The sequence below is a fragment of the Dermacentor andersoni genome, chromosome 9 (assembly GCF_023375885.2).
Source record: "Dermacentor andersoni chromosome 9, qqDerAnde1_hic_scaffold, whole genome shotgun sequence".
NCBI classification, from domain to species: domain Eukaryota; kingdom Metazoa; phylum Arthropoda; class Arachnida; order Ixodida; family Ixodidae; genus Dermacentor; species Dermacentor andersoni.
Window position 1 is genome coordinate 11,310,560 of NC_092822.1, and position 22,397 is coordinate 11,332,956.

General features: G+C 47.0%; 1 protein-coding gene across 1 annotated transcript in view; it reads right to left on the reverse strand.

Annotated features, from left to right (window-relative positions):
• The window catches only part of LOC126527025 (uncharacterized), a 131,255-nt gene extending 109,497 nt beyond the window's left edge, over positions 1 to 21,758 (reverse strand). Inside the window, exon 1 of the mRNA XM_050174737.2 lies at positions 21,563 to 21,758. Coding sequence (XP_050030694.1) covers positions 21,563 to 21,602 — 40 coding nt within the window. The 5' untranslated portion in view covers positions 21,603 to 21,758. The remainder of the gene's footprint in view (positions 1 to 21,562) is intronic.
• Positions 21,759 to 22,397: the final 639 nt, after the last annotated feature.

The following is a 22,397-nucleotide window of genomic DNA, read 5'->3' on the forward strand; positions in this document are numbered from 1 at the left end:
TGTGACTTCTGCGGGTGCAACGAAACAATCGCGCACCTTCTTTGTAGGTGCTCTCGTTTCAACCCGCAAAGAGCAGCCCGCTCAGCCAACCTAGACCGACTGGACAAGCGCACATTAACGGAAAACAACATCCTTGGAAACTGGCCTACGCGAACATGAGCGCGGGCCACTGTGAAGGCGCGGCTGCGTTATATAAAAGACAAGGGACTTTGTGGCGAATTGTGACAGTACGCTGTGACGAAGGATGGGCTGATGACAGTGTGAAACACTAGGAACGCCTTCGCAGACTGCGTGACAGTGCCCACAGAAGCAGTTCTGTACCATGTGGATGTGTGGGTTTTAACCGGAACTACTCTGGTTAACCTCCCTGCCTTTCTCTGCATTATCTTATCTCTCTATCTTATTTCTTCATTAATTTTCTCTCTCTCAGTAATCGCATCCCTTTACCCCACCTCAGGTACAGGGTAGTCAACCGGAGATAATCTCTAGTTAACCTCCCTGCTTTTCCTTTGCCTTTCTCTTTCTCTCTCCCTCTCCCTTTCTCTCTCTCTCTCTCTTTTTCCAAGTCATTCATTCACTTCTAATGCTGTTGCAAACCTAGACGGCGCAACAGGAGTCCTTTCATGACGATGTCATTTTCAGTATATTCACCGTATAAATTGCCACATAATCTCTACTTTAAAGCTATCCAAAGCCATTATGATGCCTAATGTCTTCTTTAGCAGCAAGTATGTCAGCTGCGTCCTTGACTGATGATACTGACCCTGTCATTAAAAACAAAGAAAAAAAGCGCCTGCGTAGTGAAAATTGGAGCTAGTCGACATAACACCGCCAACGGACGTTTCTATGCAAGAAAACAATTTTCTTCTCGGCTACGACGTCGGCTGTCTGAGCCACTTCACTTTTATCTCAGCTGTTGCGTGCATTTCCCGCAAGGCAGCATAACCAAGGACATCGTCTGCAGAAAGCGTCGAATTCAAGCTTTATCTGACCACTGGACTTTTTTTATTATTTTTAAGCTAGGCTGGAAATGCAGCTTTATGCACCCTACGTGGCTGCTCAGTGTTCAAGGTCTCCAGTGAAAATGCAAACATACTACAAACATTTCTATATTTTGTTCTTCCTTATACTCCGCGTCTCCTATATGTGCTTTTAAGATGTTTTTTTCGTGTGCTCTTGGTTGACTCTACGTACACCATTTCGGCCACTTATCTACTGGAAAGTTTCAGCAAGGGAAAGTTTTGACATGAATATGTTTTTTGTATACCATTTACAGAATACACAAGGGTTCTATGCAAAGACTATGTCATTTATATAAAGATTGCAGCAAAACATATGCAGTAATTTGACTCACGTTTTTTACGTATGAGGGGCTGGTGGATCCATTCTCCCGTGCCATTGTCACAGCGCAAGTTAATTTTCAATAAAAAGAAAACACGAACACGCATTTCTACTTCCTCTACGTAAATCCCTTACGCGCTCTCAACGCTGTGCCTGTTGAAGAGACCAGCTTTTATTTTATTTTTTTTCACTACAACTGTGAAGATCTCCTAGTGCGCCTATTTCAATATTTTGACGCTGTGATAGGCGAACACCGTGGAAATATGCTAATTGTTTCGTCATCTCGTAACAACAGCAACAAAAAGGGTATTTATAATGGGTCACGTACCTATGCACAGCAAACACCAACAGAAAACGAAATAGAGCTGTGAACGCATTTAAAGATCAAATAAGTGAAATATCTAACCGGCCAAACGCTTTTTTAGTAACATTTGCATTTTTTAAAATGAATTAGCTCACTAAAGGCGACGCGAAATGTCACTTTGACGCTCTGTGCCGACGGATCAATCAATTGACCCCCGCAGTTTGGCAGCCGGAACATGGCCGCAGTCGCAAAACGAGTTTCGGAACTATAGTTATGACACTAGAACTGTGGTTGAGCGTACGCACGCGATTCTGTGCAGCGAGCGATGTGTAGCAAAGGTTGACAACGAGAGCCGTTTGTAGCTGCCTGCAGCACAGCTGCTGAGGGGACATCGGGAAACAGCACAAAATACGGTTTTACAGGATAGAAAGCTACAACATTAACACCGATTGGAAACCACAGTTGCAAGACAAAGTCTTACTCTGCACAGAAAAAGACGCCTTACTTCTGGACTAGCAAGTTCGAATAGCAAGTTTTCATTTATTTAATGATATTGGAAAGCTTTGCAACTTTAATCGCAGGCTTTTTCACAACATTTGATTGTATAATCAATACGCATCATGAGACTTAAATATGTGGTCAATCACAACATACGCACACACATGCACACAACGACGGGCACATATATATAGCGTCAGCGCGCTCGAATCGATGAGCAATGTATGCCGGTGCGGCGAGACGCTTCTTACGATGTGCCCATGTGTGTTCTGGCAAAGAAAACAAGCAATTGAAGAAAACAATGGAGTATACAAAACAAGAATAAATCACAAATGTGGGGACACTCACATAATGTCTGACGATTCAGCACTTTCCAATGATATGCGCCGCTTCCTCGCGAAATCACTGGCAGTATGCGTCTTGGATCGAACAAGTGTCTGGCGAAACCATGGACGACTCAGGTCCATAATATAAAAGTAGGCATACGGTTTTCGAGGTGACAACATCAGTGGTTATCAGCAGGCCACTTTTACTATACCGCTGGCGACGAACTCGCGTACTGCTGTTAAATTATCCGATCCGCACGAGTAAGCTCCAAACAAGTTGCGCTCTCTGCGCTGAAACCGGTTATAAATGCAGTTTACGTGAAATGCGTCGGATCCGTGAGGTTATGTTTATAGTGACAAGTGAAATTCTCTCGCGAGCAATGCAACTGTAAACTCAGGATATACCAGGCTCAATGCGTTATGCGGTGCACGGTCCTCGGAGTGCACTTCCCTACTTATTGCTGCGTGCCAAGGCCGCAGATATCATTTCATTCACGCCTCCTCTGGCTTTCCGTGAAATTCCGGCGCTCGGCGTACTCGCCAGGAAAAACAAAAAAAAACAACGAAGGCTTCGAATATTTCCAGCAGACTGCGAATATCAAAGGCTTTACGCTCGCGGTTGAAAAATGACTCGCTCTCCCGGTCTGCGGAACACTGCGCGCAGTATGGCTGGCCTCACATGTGGCCGCTTCGTTACCGAAATGCTCCTGCGCGGCTCCCACTACGGGGCGAGGCGGTGTCCGTCACGCCTATATTTTCCCGCCGTTACAGTGGTGAACACGGCGTCCGCATTTCTTTCGTTCCTCTGCTCGCTCGAATAAATGAGTTCATTTCCGGCTGGGCGTCCGAGGAAAAAGAAAATAAAGGAAGTAACGTACGAGTAAGAAATCCTGTTCTATCGCCTAATTGAGATTTGTAGCTCGCGAAAGGCTTCGTCCCGCGCCCTCGCGGCACATACAAAATCTGATGCCAATGCAGGTATTCTAGTTCTTGCTGCGTATCACGCAGCATTCGACCTGATATGTTACGTAATTCGTTCAATTTAAATCTACGTAATAAGCCGAGTTCGGCTCGTCATTTGTTTCGATAAATGGTTCAACAGCCCGGTCGTAAGTTGGGACAGAAAAAATACATATTCGCTTAGCCGATGGAAGCCGGTGGAACTGTTATTAGCGGCAGTGATCTGCAAATGGCAGTCCGTCCGTGTTTGAAGAGTCAGGTGAGTTTTTCGGAAAGGTAAATCGATCTAAGTGTGGCATCAAGCGAAACGTTGTCCACCTTGGATGTGTGTGCAGCCTTGGTACATGAAGCGATTGTGTGTGACTGTCGGAAACTTCAGCGACGGTTGTTAAAGAAACACTAAGCAACAACAATGAAGCCACTTATTGCTCGTAAAGTGTTCTTTCTATATTGTAATTCTATTCATACGGTAAGTATACGTTGGTTACAAGTGCAACAAAGGACAGTCAAGCCTCGGCTTTTATAACTTCTTTTTTTTTTTTTTCGAGCGATACCGCACAGCCGATCAATGTGATGTCACGGATTTTCCCATACATAGTCCTCTCATGCGCAGAATTTTTCATAATTCCAAACTTTGCTCTTTGGTACCGCGAAAATGAAGTAAAACCCTTCTTTATTTTAACATAATTACCTAGACCCAAGCAGACGTTCTAGATCTTAATGACGCCCTACTTAGCTGGTGCGATAGCTTAAGCGTGAGCTCGCAACCCGTAGTTTGTTTATGCGCGTTTCATGGCTTATCCTTGAATAATAATAATAATAATAATAATAATAATAATAATAATTTCATTTCTACATAACTATAGTAAATGCCACTGAAACTTCAGTAAACAGAAAACATAACTTCTGTAACAACCTCTGTAGTGTACCAAGTTTCTGCTGTCAGTAATATTGATCATTTTGGTATTTGAGAACTGTCAATTCTATTCAAGCCGCACCTGATACCTGATACCTCTTGCAGTATATTAACTTAGGCTTGATTGATAAATCATGCCAAATTTAATATAGTATATATAATGGTGTTCAATGTATTCCTAAACTTATCAATTTTTAAAATCTCTTTGGGCATCATTAGCCCTTGTGCCACAAAAAGCACATACATCATCAAGTTTGTTTTTGACTACAAGAATTATACAGACGTTCTTTGACAAACTTTATTAACAAGTGTATTCACTTTGTTTTACTCTTTTCCATAGGCTTTCAAATGTTTTTTTTTTTTTTTTCGGTTCATGTAACTGTTGAAGAACGAAAAGGTATAGGCTACTTCCAAATGGTTTGATGCAGTGTATGTAGAGGCAATGGCGGGCAAAAAGTGGATGAACACAAGTGCATAACATCTCTATAGAGATTCTGCCTGCGATTATAGTGAGATAGAATCTCTGCACGCTGCCCACGTAAAATGTCGCAAGAAACAGCAATACGAACGTAAAATAAATCAAGTGGCAACCTATAGGTGGCTATGCTGACGGCATCCAAGCTAACAAACACAACACCATGGTTTTTCCATTCGAGAGGTCCGGAGAGATATGACCTTCTCTCGGTTTCCGCACGCGGCCACGATCGAGGGAATCGTTCTGAGTGAGAGGTAATGGATTGCCTAGACTACGATACCAGCCGGACGGTGTGGTCATTCATCGCCGACCACGGACGAGCATCACTCACGGCGAACGATGACCACACAAAGGAAACGCGGACCCACACGAATGCCCGGTAAAGGCTGCTTCGAGAAAAGTCCGCGGTATCTCAGCGCGCATCGGTATCCCGTCAGGGTAGGATACTATGCGTCGAAACACTGGGCTAACGTCGTGCGAGCGATACGTTTGCTGTCGCACATCTGAATGTATTTTTCAGTTAAGTTCTTGTAGCTCATTAATATCCATAACGTCCAGATTTCTTTGCCTTCTTCTGGCAGTAGTATATACAACTTCGGAGTGGCGACTTTCAGCTGTTTATGATGGAGGCTTTACGCGAAGACGCATATATTGCTGAAAAAAAATAATTGATGCTTAATTTTCTTACCGCTTACAGCTGTTCGACGGATTGTGAAATTCCAAGTCCTTCATTTTGAAACTTACTAACTTTAATGCAAATGTGATATTTACGCGATGTCATAAACGAAAAATTCGGAAGATACCTAAGACAGCTTACCTGGAGGAATGCGAAAGCATTATGTACCGTTCGTAGACTTCGGAACCTCATCAACGCGCTCATTTTTTACACTCATCACGTGACGCCGCCTCCTCCGCACCGTCACGTGCGCCGCCCAATGACGCACGCACTAGTCAGCGAGGTGGCTGCGACGTGACGTGTGCAATCAGGCACGCACTAGGCACACATTTCGTAAGCCAGAGCCGTGGAGCAGCCGTGGCTTCAGTGAAACGTGCTCGTCTCGCATACCGGAGGCCTCGGCTCGGTTTCCACCAAGACCGAAATCGACCAAATTTTACTGCGAAGCTGTTGAGGGCTACTTCCCCCACTATCGCGCCCGCGTGTAGAAAAATATCCCCAAGATAGAGCAATGCTGGAATGACCCGCGGCGGAGGTGCAGCTCGCCATTTAGGGGCCCACATACGCAGCTTTGCTGGTCACTCTTCTTCACGAAACGGAAGGGCGCCGAGTGTTTTCTTTTCAAAGTCACTAATTGACTTTGTTCACAGGTACCTCCCAGAGAAATGTGACGTCAATTTGAGCATTTTTTGACGTGCCTGTACTCTTTGCGGCGTCGGCCATTTTTCGACACGGCGCAGTTTCGCCAAGGGCAGCGCCAACATAGACAACTAAGGCTTTCACCTTAAAAAATTTGGTCGTATTTCAATGTTCTTAGCTAACGTAGGAGTAGTTTCCGTTTTCCATTCTGTCTTTAGGTCTGTCTCCACCCGCGTTTCTTAATTAAATAAATTAAGTAAAAGAAGCCAGCTATGTAGTAACCTCTAGCTTTAGTTTGTAACCTCGTGATAAAATAAATGCTATCTTTATAAATACCAAGCGACACGCGGCGCATTATAGAATCTTTCTTATTTCGTTTTTAAGTCAACTGCTTTACGTAAATACTCGCGTCTTCAGCCTTATTGCTAGCAGTCTATCCCTATAGCTATAGAATATCTTACCATTTTCGCAGATTTATTAACCAACCGCTGCCAATAGAAATTTAAATTAATAAATCGAAGTAGTGTGACATGAAAAAGACATCACAAAAAGCGCAATATTCCGCCATACTCTGGCACTGGTCAGTGAACCTGAAGAGATGTGAGGCGTGCACAGAGCATTTTCTATGGTTCCGCCCGGCCGCGCGCTAATTATGGGTAAAACGGCTAAACGCGGAAGTGCTGACCTCTCTGCGCCGGTCCGATATTACGCGCTACGACGAAGACATGGCGAAAAATCACGCTGTTGCGCAAGCGAGGCGACAGGCAGCGCAGTAAAAATACTCAAATTGCAAGCTCCAGCAACGATGTGTCATGCGGGGAAGTTTTCTTCCTATCAGAAATTTGCGGTCAGAACCCATGCGCAAAAAACAAGAATTGCACTCTGATGTGGATACTTGTACGAATTGGACTTCTGACTGTTTTGCTTTGCAGAAGAATGATTCGGATATTTTCACGTATGAACTATACAAAGGATCTTCTCCGTTTTCTCAATACATATAATAGCAATACCATCATGCAGCATTATAGATCACCGGAAAGACGAGCTAGTATTTCTTACTAAATTAACCCGTATCAGCCTGTGGATATCTTCATTTAAATACCAAGTAAAAATCACCAAATTAGTAGCGGTCTGCGAGAGGCAGTAACCGGCTGCAGCTGACTTTGCTTGGAGTTGCCATTATTTTGATAGAAATTACACGACACTCGAAGCCCGTTCGTGCCGCCGCCGCGCGTCGGTCATGCTGTCACGGTTTGGGCGGCACACGCGCGGCCCGTGCGTGCGAAATGAGGAGACGCGCGATGCGTTTGGCTGCAAAAATGGCAGAGCCAAGTGGGCGCAACGTGACGATCCCCACAATCGGCTCTGCCGAAGCCGGGGCAGCGTTCTGGCTGCTGGCACGAGCGTTGCCCGAATACGCGCTGGAGTTCCTGCTGAGGAGCTTTGTGCATACCACGCAGTGGTACACGCGATGGTCTGAGTTAAACAAGTAGTGAACGTCAATCTATCCACTCCTTTAATTATGCGCTGGCAGACTCCGGCGCTTTTTCTTTCGGCCCCACCTCCTGCGCCGTCGAGGGCGGCCACGGAGCTAGTGCTGCGTCGCGCCATGTCGCGCCCGCGTATTGTGAGAACAGAACGTTACAGCACCTTGCCAGAGTTTTCAATGCTTCGCCTGTGGGCGATGCTGCAAATTTTATTGCTAAAGTTTTATAAAGTGTACAGGGAGATTCCCGTTAAAAAGGAAAGCCGTTGGATCCCGCGCCCCGTGGGAATCGATGTTATGCGAAGCAGTGTGCGGGATGGCTACCAAGTTAACGAAACGACCATGAGAGCATCAAGACGTGGGCGGCTGTTTTATGACCTACATGACACGCGTGTCATGAGATTCATGTCATGCCCGATCATTTACGTTCGTCATAGGCTCTTGTCATACTATGCCAATTTTGGTACATACCAAGTTAACGAAACGACCATAACAGCACCAAGACGTAGGCGGCTAGATAGATAGATAGATAGATAGATAGATAGATAGATATATAGATAGATAGATAGATAGATAGATAGATAGATAGATAGATAGATAGATAGATAGATAGATAGATAGATAGATAGATAGATAGATAGATAGATAGATAGATAGATAATATTATGCAGGAAGAATCGAACCTGATAGTCGAAGTAAGCGAATAGCTTTCTCACCCCACACATTTACCCGTGCAACTTCTTAGGTCACTGAAATGCATCGGAGGGTCACTGAAATGCATCGGATGAACCAACAAGACTATTAGGATGCTCATTAACACTTTTATTGCGATAGCAATTATATGGACACTTCAGGCACATTTCTGCCGCCGCCGTCGGCTTCGCCGTGAAGTTCCGTATAATCTCCAAGGGCGATAAAATCGCCGCCCTTCGCCGGGTGCTGTATGTGAGTGAAAACGTGCGAGGGTGAGCCGCCGATAGTGGCTCAATCTCGCGCACGCAAGTGAAGGAAGCGGAGTGGGAGCGTGCCGTCTTCCGGCGAGGGCAAGGATCCACGGGAAGGGTAGGGAGAGGGGGAGCATTTTACTCAAGGTGTCCCGGATGGCCAAGAGCGCACGCCCCGGCGCGCTGTATATTGAAAGCCATCTGCGATGGGGAAAGGGTCCGGCCGCACGATGTGTTTTCGCGGCTTAGTTCGCGTTGATGCTAAACGCAGCACGAAGGTCAATCCGCTCGGTGCTGCTGCGGCGCTTCCTCGCGTCAGCGTTTTGACGGCGAGTTTTTCCCGGTCATTGAGTGAGATGTGTTCATGCTTGCTTTTGTGCGCATGATACCATGCCCGTTAATTTAGTTGGTATGCCTATGTTTACAGGTTTATAAGGCCGATAAAACTGCTATCTTTATTTTGTATAGCTAGCTGTCCACTAATTTGCAATGGCAAAGGATCCTTCGCCTTTTGGGCGAGACTGCGACTTTTTTTTTTTTTTTGAAGAGTAAACTTAGGCAAATATTTCTAACGGGCTAATCAAAGATTTCAGTCTTTTATGTAGATGTTTTTTGTGTTCGTGCTTTCGATGCAATCAAAACGCACAAACTTCCGCTACACGGTTAGTGTTTCTTTCGCCATATACTGCGGAAACTACACGACGGCTCTCTTTGCAGCTGATGCGAAGCGCACACTGGCGACGTTAGACTATATATATAGATGCAAGAATACACACCATCGTCCTCGTTACCATTAAAGGCAAATCTGTTCGGCGGAACCTTTAACCATCCGACGCGCGTGTGCCCCGATCGCAGCCAACCTGCGTGAAGGTACGCGGCCAGTCCGTCACAAACGTACACGCGGGCAATTTCCGAGCGCATTCGGCCAGGTATGGAAAAACCCATCTGGCTCCAGTAGAAATACGTTTGCTTCAAAAGGAGGAGGAATGTATACGCGACTACCTCATTTATTCGATCGCGGACGCCCATACAGAAACTAAACACATTCGCGCGCATGCCCTCGGGTCCCAAATACGCATCCCAACAAGGAATCAAATATTAAAGAAAAACAAAAAAAAATACAAAGAAAACAAAGCGAGATCTGCGATCGAAAAGCGGTACAGATGTATCGCTAATACAGCTAGTAAAGTAGACTAAACAAACACGCGAAATACGCTTTCTTCTGTTTGATATATAAATAGTACAACTACGTACTGTATGACGATACCATGGTTCTGCCCGGAAGCAAATATTAGATAGCGCGGGTACTAGTGGAAGCTTTTCATAGAGGAGAAATAGACATCGGTTCTATCAGAGGTACGTCTGAACAAGCTTTCTATGCGAAGCTCGTTTCTTTTCTTTAATCGCACCGACTCTTTTCATGCTCAACGTCTGTGCATATACGTACTTGTACACGCATTGTATAGATTTATGCTGGTATATAACCTCGTTGAGGGTGTAGCGCCGACGTTTGTGCTTCTTTTCTCTCTCTTTAGCGTTCTTTTTCGTTTTTTTTTTTTCGACATGACACTCAAGTTGCGCTATTCCTGCTGTTACTTCCTCCCTGTAAACCTCCGTGCCCAGAAAGAAGTTCCGTATAACTGTTTATTGTGTCACCCGCTGAAATACTTACGTTCTGAGGCCTCCTGTTCCATATATTTAAGTCGTTGTGGAGACCAAAGGAAATGCTGAGCGGAACTTGATTATATTGTTTAGTTGATTTACTGTATCTTTTTTTTTTTTTGCTATGGAAGAGAAATTCAGGGCCATGCTTCCATTTCTTCTTTTGTTTTTTTAATTTCACACCGAAGCCTCAGCGCCAGTCCATCATTGTGACGTGATGGAGTTACACTTACCTTCTCGTATTTTAAGCCTTGTTGAGCTGGCAAGAGTTTTCTGCCAGTTTAGTCTTTAGCTCCTTCAAATTAGTTTATTTTTACTGATAGAAAATTAACTAGCCTCGAGTGTACATCGTCGAAATCAATGACGTCACAGTGAGATGGTGCGGGAGCTTCGAGACGGCGTCGCCGCCTGTCGTTCGTTTCTACATATTTTTCTGGCCTGTCAGGCCTCTTCACACGGTGGCGGATCTGGTCTTGTAGAAGCGTAACTTCCACATGGAACACAGCCTTTTCTCTCTTTAACGTCCCTTTGGAGAATGATTATCTTTGTCCCCTAAAACAATCCCACAGTGATGAAACAAAGCAAAATAGCACTTGTCCTCGAAGAATTCCTGTCACGGACGCCGTCTCCCTCAATGCGGGCACGTCAATTTTTTTCACTCCCGATCCAGAGAAGCCAACGGCACCCGCGGTTGCCAGGTGTTCTCCCTCACTCTCACTAACCAAGCGCCATGCCTCTTGTCTTCGGCTACCTGGTGAGAACCAGTGCATTCAAAATGTCCTCGTCGGTAACGAAAATTCTTACCAATTAAAATTAGGAGTTTCGCGAGAATCACCTATAGCATGCTAAGTCCGAGGGTACGAAGGTTGTTTATTGTTAACTGTAAAGAGCCGCAGCAAACACCTTAGATGGTTGCTCCTTGGAAACGTACATCATCAGATTTGTTAGCGTTTCTTTCGCCCACATCCACAACAATCCACATCCACGACGCTTTGTCTGTAACTTTCAGGAACATTTATTACCCAGGCAGTATGTTATAAGACCTTGAGCTACATCAATTAGCCTTTATTTTTCGGCAATATATGCTATTTATTTACAAACCACACACGTCTACGAAAATGGGTTTTAGTTTTCAACATTCCTTAGGCCAACTAGCAAACATGCATAAATATTTAGTGTTAAAGAGAAGCTTGCACAGGGCGTTAGTCGTGGTCATGTGTGATAGCGTATAGATTAAGCTTGTATATTACAATTGTATGTTGCTCTTGTCCATACTACACTTCTGTCGTGCAATAGTGACACTGATGTACATTATCCAATGTACATAACCTTCATGTGCGTAACTGTGTGTTTCTATTGGTCTAGGTAGTAATGTTAGTGAAAGCGCGTGCACTCTGACATTTCAGTGAACATGTGCCGTGTATTTAGTGCTCAGTTTTTCGTATGTTATCGTCCCGGTGGTATTGTACCGTCATCGTGTTCATAAAATTTGTATCATCGTTTGCTGGGATGAACTTTTCTAAACACACCTCTATTTATACAACTGTTTGGCAAAAAATTCAGGAAAACTTCTACGTCTCACTTCATGCTGAGCGACACATGCAAGAGCGAACAGACGTCGTTGGCGTACGGTCGCTGCCACCAACCATCTGAGTGGCAACCCTTCTTCTCTCACATTCGCTGTATACGTTGACGTTCCGCCTCGTCCTTCTTCATCTTTCGCTGAGCGGATTCTTTCTGCTTCGTCTGCTGCACTGCCGATCAACAACCTAGCTATGGTAAGATTCAGCATTGCCTTCTGTTGAATCAACACGTTCCCATGCTCAACACGGAGACGTTCAACACGCTCCCAGACTGCATTGTGTCCTCTACAAAGCTGGCACAAACTACTAAACGCACAAGTTGCGAAGTGTAGACACCTTGCATCGGCAAGAGTGCGCCATATGCTATATATTTATCCCCTCACCGTCGTGACACAGGCCGCGGACGCGAAGAAAATAACGACATTAAAAACGGAATCGTTTGTCTGATGGTTACACACCAAGGTGTGCCAAGCTGGAGATAGAGAATTTTCGCTCTTCTAGTCTTAATTGCAAGCATGCGGCGCATGCGCAGTTAGACATTTTGAAATGTCGGACAGCCTTGTGTCGTGGAAAGCGATCGGATGCGTCACGGCGAATGTTCTAGCGTCGCTCCGATTTCGATTCTACCGCTTGCTAGGCTGCGTGTTTTGGGCTGTTGTCATAGTGAAAAACATCAGCTGAACGTGCTCATAGCTCTGTGGTTGGCGTGCTCGAGTCTATAGTAACGTGAAAAATCGGGCTAGTTGTTTCTGCATGATTCAAAATGCAACAGTGCGACCTGGGGCGAGGACATAAACTGAAACGCCCACAAGGCTCCCCAAGTCGATACTGAGCAGTTGTATACGAGTTCAATCTCCACTAGTGGCGGTTGGCAAAATTTTATTTTATTTATGCCACCGCGACATCAGTTCCACAACACTTCAATTTCAGTTGTTAGGATGGATAGTTGGGCATGTAGATCAGTAGGACTTTTTAGGCAGATTGGTGGGGTTTGCTAAACATTGTTTTTGGGTGCAAGAAGACACATACGAAAGTGAAGAAGAGATATATGCTTCAAATGCCTGATATTCGACAGAGATGCCCCTGTTTGAGGCAAATCTGCCGCATTATAGATAAACTATCACTATCACGCTATCTGCGTCTCGTGCTGCGCGCGCGCGCGCGCGTGTGTGTGTGTGTGTGTGTGTGTGTGTGTGTGTGTGTGTGTGTGTGTGTGTGCGTGCGTGCGTGCGTGCGTGCGTGCGTGTGTGTGTGTGTGTGTGTGTGTGTGTGTGTGTGTGTGCGTTGTTACGTTTCGCCTACAACGCGCGGTAATGCCGGCGCGGATACAACGGACGCCGGGGCTTTGTTCAAAGCGGCGGACATTTTGGCCCGTCCGACGCCGCCGCAACGCCTACCCGCCAAGCGTGTCCAGGCGTGTTTCAGTGCCACGTGTCTTCGTGTGTGCGTGTGTGTGTGTGTGCCCTCGCTTGTCAAAGCGCGGCAGCCGGGGAGCGGAGTTCCCCGAATGAGGAGCCTGGACGTCTCTCGGCTCAACTGTTCGCGCCGTCGTGTGGGTGAGGGTTGGCGATGCGTCACTACACTCGGTTCAGCAGGTCTCTCGGCTCGACAGTTCGCGCCGTCGTGGGGTCATGCTCCGCCGTCCCGTGACCTTCATCCCGTGACCTTCTCTTTTGGACCGCGACGCCGAGGGTATAAGAGCAGCTGCCCCCGGACGCCAGGAGAGAGGCTCCGATTTGTACTGTTGAGTTACGTGCTCTCCCGTCTCTCCACTTCGGTCGACCTGACCGGCCGCTCTTTTGCTATGTTAGAATAAACAAGTTGTTCTGTTACCAGTCTTCTCTTGCTTTGCCGGGACCTTCGGATGCTTCCAGTGCCCCAGGCCGCCAGGCCAACGCTACCCTTGGGGCTTGCGACCCATTGGCAATAACGGGCGTCAGCACCGAGACCCCAACAACTCGTGCCAGCGGTGCGATTCCTACATCTGGTTGCCAGCGGTGAGATCGCGACAACGGAGGCCAGCAGCGAAGAGATGCGGTTGACTGTATGCTGAGCAGCTCAACGACCATCCGGGAGCAGTGCAACGAGCCCTGTGTGATGACTGGTTGCCTGCAGCGGAACGACTGCGCTGAAGTCTTGGCTGCGAGGTTTGGTGAGTGCGGGACTTTCTTCTTCTGAGTTTTGCCAGGCTTTTGTTAGTGTCAGAAACAGAGCTGGTAATTGTGGTTGTCGTTGCTGCCGGGTTAGTTTGCGGCAAGACAATAGTAGGCAGTAGAGAAAGCAGCATTCAGAGCAGCCATGGATTTGAAGTCGTTGCGCAAACCGAAATTGCTAGAGCTTGCGAGAGAGTTGGGTCTGGATGTCTCAGACAAACTCAGAAAACCAGAACTGCTAAGGGCTATTCTTGAGTTAGAAGCTGAGGATGACGAGCTGTCGGAATGCCTTGAGACCATTGAGGAGAGGGAGACGGCAAAAAGACAAGAGCAGGAACGTAAAGAACAGATAGAACGAGAGCAACAAGAGAAAGAAAGAGAGCGCGACCGTCAACACGCTTTGGAAATGAAGCGTCTCGAGTTAGAGATGGAACGCGCTCGTAATGGAAGTCAGGCACACGGTGCAGGAGAACGAGTATTGTTCAAAATGACTGACCTGATGCGGCCGTTTAAGCTTGGAGAGGACATTGGTTTGTTCCTGGTTAACTTTGAGCGAACGTGCGAGAAGCAGGGGTTCTCTCGGGAAACGTGGCCACAGCGCTTGCTCACTTTGCTACCCGGCGAGGCGGCCGACGTAGTCGCTCGCTTGGAGAGAGAGGAGGCAGAGGATTTCGACAAAGTGAAATCGAGTCTGCTAAAAAAGTACCGGCTGTCAGCGGAGGCGTTCCGTCGGAAGTTTCGGGAAAATGAGAAAGGCAGAAGTGAGTCATATACAGAGTTTGCCTACAGGCTTATGTCAAACATGCAGGAGTGGCTCAAAGAAGAGAAAGCGTTTGGTGACCACGAGAAAGTTCTGCAGTGTTTCGGGCTAGAACAGTTTTATAGTCGGTTACCTGAGAACGTGCGGTACTGGGTCTTGGATAGGCCAGACGTTAGTACGGTGGCTAGAGCCGCTGAGTTAGCCGAGGAGTTTGTGACGCGTCGGGCTCGCGGAGCTAAGGACGGTCAAAAGGGTGAATTTGGCTCCAAGTTTGAGAGGCCGAAGTTCACACCCATGAGAGAAAAGGGGGACACACGTAGTTCGAATGCGAGTGAAAGCAGTCCGACCGAACGTAAGGAGACGGCGGCAACCGAAGCCGAACGCAGAAAGCGGTTCGAGACGAGGCAAGCGCGCCTGTGTTATACGTGCCAGAAGCCGGGTCACTTTTCAGCGCAGTGTCCAGAAACAAAAACACAAGTCGTGTTTTTGTCTATATGCAGCACTGACGAGAACATGAAGCTTCTCGAGCCTTACATGCGAGACCTCCTCGTGAACGGGAAAGAGTGCCGAGTGCTTCGCGATTCCGCAGCTACAATGGATGTAGTTCACCCCTCTTACGTAGAACCCGATATGTTCACGGGCGAGTGCGCATGGATCAAGCAAGCAGTGGAAGCTCATAGCGTGTGTCGGCCGGTAGCAAAAGTGCTTATTGAAGGACCTTTCGGAGCACTTGAGACGGAGGCCGCAGTGTCATCTATGCTGCCCCCCCAGTACCCGTACCTATTTTCGAACAGGTCCGATCACCTCCTGCGCGAGAAGGGGCTTTTGTTTGGTGAGGCTAGCGTTCAGGCCTTAACCAGATCGAAGGTTCGGGAGCTCGCTGCAAAGGCGGTAGTTGCGGGGCCGACGTTGTTGAACGATGAAAAAGGGTCAGAGGCGCAGCAAGCTGGTATTCAGAGCACGCCCGAACGGGATAAAATTGAGCCTGTAGCGTTAAAGGCACCAGATACTGGAGAGGAAATTCCCGATGCGGGAAAGTTAGAAGAGCTTCCGGTCGAGCTTCCGGGACTAGGCTCAGTGACGAACAGGAAAGACACCGATCAAGTCATTAGTGACTTAATAAGTAAAGCATCGCTGTCGCCTGAGCAGAAAACAGAACTACACCAGCTCTTACAAGAGTTTCAAGGTCTGTTCTCTGAGAGGCCTGGTAGGACTTCTGTCCTTACTCATGACATAGAACTTACCTCCCCAGAGCCAGTACGATCCAAGGCGTACCGGGTGTCACCCCGCCAGAGCGATATTATGGAGGCTGAGGTAAAGAAAATGCTACAGCTCGGTGTTATTGAAGCGGGTGAGAGTGATTATACCTCCCCTTTGATTTTAGTTGAGGTACCGGGCAAGGAACCTCGTCCTTGCGTCGACTACCGCAGGCTTAATTCCATCACTAAGGATCAAATTTATCCGATCCCTAACATCGAGGAGCGCCTTGAGAGAGTGAGTAGCGCTCAGTTTATTTCCACCCTAGATCTTGTCAGGGGTTATTGGCAGGTTCCACTTACAGAAGAGGCTAGTAGGTATGCGGCGTTCATTTCACCAATGGGGACATTCCGTCCTAAAGTTTTGAGTTTTGGTTTGAAGAACGCGCCATACTGCTTTTCAAGCCTCATGGATAAAGTGTTGCGGGGACAGCAAGAATTCGCTTTACCGTATCTAGACGACGTAGCGATATTCTCCGCATCCTGGCCGGAACATATGGCGCACTTGCGGGCAGTGCTAACCCGCCTGCGCGATGCGGGCTTGACAGTCAAGGCTCCCAAGTGCCAGTTAGCACAGGCCGAGGTTGTCTACCTCGGACACGTGATTGGTCGGGGTCGTCGCCGCCCCTCTGAAATAAAGGTGGCCGCTGTGCGAGACTTCCCGCAACCGCGCACGAAGACCGATATTCGGTCGTTCTTAGGTGTCGCCGGCTACTATCAGAGGTACATCCCCAGGTACTCTGATATCGCGGCTCCCTTGACGGATGCTCTAAGAAAGACAGAGCCGCAAACAGTCGTCTGGGATGAGACGAAGGAAAGAGCTTTTAGCGCCCTAAAGAGCGCCCTAACAAGCCAGCCTGTGCTACGATCGCCCGACTACACAAAAGGGTTCGTTGTTCAGTGTGATGCTAGTGAGCGAGGCATGGGCGTTGTACTGTGCCAACGGGAAAATGGAGAAGTAGAACACCCCGTCCTGTATGCTAGTCGTAAGCTGACCAGTCGTGAGCAGGCGTATAGCGCCACCGAGAAAGAGTGTGCGTGTATCGTGTGGGCCGTTCAGAAATTGTCATGTTACCTAGCCGGCTCGAGGTTTATCATTGAAACGGATCACTGCCCTCTCCAATGGCTGCAGACCATCTCTCCCAAAAATGGCCGCCTCCTGCGCTGGAGCCTCGCTTTGCAACAATATTCCTTTGAGGTGCGTTACAAAAAGGGGAGTCTCAACGGTAACGCCGATGGCTTAAGTCGAAGCCCTAACGTGGGAATCAGCCTCAAAATTGCTTGTTACTGATGTTTTTCTTCCTGAGGCAGGATTTTTAACCTATTGCTTTTGTGTAGTGTTTCAAAGTGATGATGTGCTTTCTAGTGCAATTTTTCGATTTGTGGACGCGTTCTGAGTGCTGCTAAACTACTGTAAGGAACTAGGCAGCAGTAAAAAAGGGGAAAGAGCCTGGCAGGGCTTAGTGAGGGTTGTGCCGTGCTTGCTGACTGAGCGGTTGACTTTTGGCGTGGTTCTAACGCTTGCCGGAAACGAGAACAAAAATGTCAACTCTCCCGAAGTCACTTTGCAGTGTCCTGTGTGCACCTGAACGTGAGAACGAGGCCTTCTCTGTGCGCTGCGCTCAAGAAACGCCCAAGGACGCCCAACTTCGGTTATGAGCATCATCGAGCGACATCCCTCCGGACAGCGGATGCAGTCCCCTGACCTTCGGGATCTCCTTCCCCCGGCGGGGCGGTCTGTTACGTTTCGCCTACAACGCGCGGTAATGCCGGCGCGGATGCAACGGACGCCGGGGCTTTGTTCAAAGCGGCGGACATTTTGGCCCGTCCGACGCCGCCGCAACGCCTACCCGCCAAGCGTGTCCAGGCGTGTTTCAGTGCCACGTGTCTTCGTGTGTGCGTGTGTGTGTGTGTGCCCTCGCTTGTCAAAGCGCGGCAGCCGGGGAGCGGAGTTCCCCGAATGAGGAGCCTGGACGTCTCTCGGCTCAACTGTTCGCGCCGTCGTGTGGGTGAGGGTTGGCGATGCGTCACTACACTCGGTTCAGCAGGTCTCTCGGCTCGACAGTTCGCGCCGTCGTGGGGTCATGCTCCGCCGTCCCGTGACCTTCATCCCGTGACCTTCTCTTTTGGACCGCGACGCCGAGGGTATAAGAGCAGCTGCCCCCGGACGCCAGGAGAGAGGCTCCGATTTGTACTGTTGAGTTACGTGCTCTCCCGTCTCTCCACTTCGGTCGACCTGACCGGCCGCTCTTTTGCTATGTTAGAATAAACAAGTTGTTCTGTTACCAGTCTTCTCTTGCTTTGCCGGGACCTTCGGATGCTTCCAGTGCCCCAGGCCGCCAGGCCAACGCTACCCTTGGGGCTTGCGACCCATTGGCAATAACGGGCGTCAGCACCGAGACCCCAACAACTCGTGCCAGCGGTGCGATTCCAACAGCGTGCGTGCGTGCGTGCGTGCGTGTGTGCGTGCGTGTGCACGTGTGCACGTGTGTGCGTGTGTGTGTGTGCGTGTGCGTGCGTGAATCTCTTTTAGCGTCAAACTACAATGCGCAATATCATCGACGCATGCCAGCCAATCCGTTGAGTTCGCCATAAAATTATTTCCATGTTGTTACGCGCAAGTATGATAGCTTACAGATCACTTACCCTCTAAGCTCGCATCAAGCGGCATCTCAATCGCTCAATCATGATTTTTGTACACAAGTATGCCAGTTATCCAACCTATCATCGCCTGAAATTATGTTCTCCCGAGGCTTTGATCCCATCGTCCACCCTTCTCGCTTAAGTACCTCTAATACATTATTCCTATTCAGATTTGTTCGCTGATGTTCCCTGTTACCAGTGAGTCACCGACGTCTGCATGCACGCTTGCACAGTTCTAACTGAAGCAAAATAAATAAATAAATAAATAAATAACACGGTAGACTTGAAATCTCAGGTGTTCTAGAACTGTAAGCAATGATTTACTGAAGTGAGCATATTGTGATTCTCAATTGGTATAGTTCCTTTATATCTTGTTGCCTAAAATTTTTATAGTGTGTTGGTGCGCTTTTTTTCGTTCACGTCGTGTGAAAAATAAGTTTGAACAAAGACTGCGAGACTGCAGCTTTACAAGATGAAACAAACAGGAAGAATGGATTTTCACTGCGCATTATGCATGCTGCTCTCGCCGTAAAGTCGTCGCACATGGTGTTAGGTTTTCCGGAGTGCAAGCACAGACGTCTACTATTCGAGAAAGACACGCCACAAGCGCTCGAAAAACTAGAATTGTATTGTACTGTTTATCGCCATGGAAGCGTCGTGCCCCACCTTCCTGCATTCGTCATGAAAATGAAATTTAAGTAGAATTAATTCAATTGAACGGGCACACGATGAGGTTAGAGACAGTACTCGTTATTAAAGCTACCAGAAGTTTCATAACCACAACCAAAACTTGCGGGGATACTGCCAAAAAAATGTAACGAGGCCAAAATGTCCAATCGCTTGCTTACTTTTCCCTCTGACCACGACTTATACCAACTACGGAGTATTTGCCAAGAATCTGGTGTTTAGAGGGAACAAGTAAATGCTTAAAAGTGAATGTAATGCGAGAAAAACGGGAAATTATGTTAACTATATGGGAACACACTAACTACAAAAATAATCATATTCGTGAAGAAAAGGTACGGTTTACAAAACGACTGGAAATTTGGAGTTATTAGAATGATTTCTAGTACAATCAGCAATGTCCGGAAGCGATTCACGTATTCTTTCAGAAAATTAGTATGGTATCCTCTTGGCATAGTCTTTCGTGACTATTTGCGTGACACAACCGTATTTGTAAATCAAATCAATCGCTCTAGTTATCCTACATTGCAGGTAGAAGAAATAGTTTAGGTTTCTCATATAGCACATCATAATTTCGCCAAACCGTATGCTTCGGCGAGTTGGTTTTACGCATCTGCAAACGGAACAAACGGTACAAGGAATGTGATGACGGCGATGATCATGATGACGACTATGACGACAACCTTAAAGACTGTGGTGTATACCCACAAGAGACACGGCGAAAGAAACTCGTGGTAAGGACGTAAAACTCATTATTTAATTTGACTGACAATGTTCACTAATTTAAACCAACTTTAACAAAATATGAGTGCCCTTGAGCAGTCCGACATGGATGGAATAACTCGTTTACTTGAGTTGAAATAATTACTGTCCCCCTCTCTCTCGTCGCGTTCTATTTCGCGCTATTTCCCTTTCAGACCTCATGCTTTCCTATAGCACGAATAGTGCAGTCCGAGTGCTCCAAAGTCCCACGCACCATAAATTATTACATATCTGCTTACGAAAAGAGGGGATGTAGTTCGTAAAGGTACATATATTACCAATTACTTGCCAGAAGGCGAAGAAAGAGTAACAAGAACGGTAGCCGTGTGGGGCTTTGTTTTCGGGCGCCTTCGTCATGACTTTGAATCTTTACCAACTTATCAAGCTTCCAGTTCAATTCCTGTTTGTTCTTGTATGGCGGAAAGCTTGTGTTTGGGTCATTTTCCCTTCCACTAAAGCTCCACCGTTCGTTTCAACCGTTCATTTAGATTTAGGGGCAAGTTATAGATCTTAATGGCTATAGTTACTTAATCCGTATAGTTGTCTTAAATTACGGCATGACTGAGAGCTCATAATACAGTACTGATACGTTAAACCACATCTTGTTGTTATTACGTAATATCAAATGGCGTATGTGCGCCTTCGCTTGGCTTGCGTCTGGATTGTGTACTCCTCCTATGCGTTTTAACGTTGTTGGTGTCTGAAAACCAACAGGTCCCAAAATAAGCGTTCTTCTGATTCTTCCCTTTGCTCTTTAAAAAAGTTAGTATTAACAAGCGATTAGCTCTACTTCGCAGCGCTAGTCACTTATAATGTGGGTGAGTCAGTAAAGTAGTCACCAGAAATCAATTTCTGAAATCAAACAATGTCCTTAATGAACTGAGGTTTTTGCAATTTGTAATGCCTTCATGACTTCCATGATCTCTCTCTGCGTCAGTTCGAGCTAACGCACGTCTCATTTCATGGCAGTTCACATTCTTGAAGTAGTTTATCCCTTTCCAATGCGTGTTTGTTCATGTCTTATTGCTATTTCTCACATCAATTAATCATTTTTAATTGTTTTGCACATTATCGCCTTTCTCGAAATTTGAACGTCCCAACGTATTACTCCCTCAACAGCAAGGTCGTAAAAAAGCAGCAAATAGCCTTTAGTAGTGTAGAGATGTTTCCTTCTGACCCGTTGTGCTAAAAGAAAAAAAAATTGGCTCATCTTCTACGTCTTAACAAATGGTTCACCTTAAAATCCAGGAATAAAAGATTGTTTCGCGGCTGCTCTGGCGATTTCATACGAATTATGCGGATAAAATCAATAAACAAAAAATAATCCTAAAGGGCACTTCGTTTACGATTCCTTGGTCCGGTAAATGTATTTCCTCTCTTTTATTTATCATTTTTATTTCGCGCTGTTGCTAACGTCTACGCTTTCTCGTAACACGGACGAAGAACCAGCGCGCACGTGTTGAAGGAGGCGGCGAAAGCAGTCGTTCGGCTCACCTGTGACGCAAAGTATCCAAATCCGAACGAGAGGCCGCATCCTTGCCTCCTCAGCCCCGCGGTCCTTCGTCCGGGTGCGAAAGCGCCAAGGTGAAAAACCGCACCAGCCACTGCACCGCACGAATCAAGAGCAAAGCACGGAGCACGCGGCCTGGCGTCGCAGAAGGACCCCCGCACTTGGCGCCGAACGTGTGTCGTCTGCAACGCAGCGCGCTCGCAAGACGGGCGAGACAAGCGCGTCCCGAGCCGGTCTTGCTCGCCAACGTGGAATGTGTAGCGCCATCTGTGAGCAAACTGCGCAGCTAGACACTAGGTCAGCGGCCGCGAGATTCATCGAGCAATTGATGCAGCGCCCTCTTCTGTTCTTGGGAGAGAGTGTGGTCGCTCCATACAGCGTCCGTCGAATGAACGCCACACGTTTACTGCGGTGTCGAGACAGTGGTCTTCACAACTTCAGATGTTTTCTCCTTCCAGCTTCCTTTTTGAAAACGCATCTTCACAAGAAGCAAGAACCATGCAATCAGCCCTGAACAGGACCTCATTGAACGGGGCCAGTTGGTGCTTGACATTGGCTAGAGAGAGCACCTAGATTGTCTTTGAAATAACTATACTTATTAAACGAGAATTCTAATTTCACATCTTTAAATGTAACGAGTAGGGAGAAAGTTCCCTTCAAAAAAGAAATGAAAAAAAGAATTAAGGTCATTGAGCACTGTTAATGGGGGTATGCAACAGTACGGTGTTTTGAAAGTAATTCTGGCCTTTCCTTCAGTTATACTAAAGGAGGGGTATGTTATGTGGTCGTCATCTGCTTCGTACCATCGATGAAATTTCG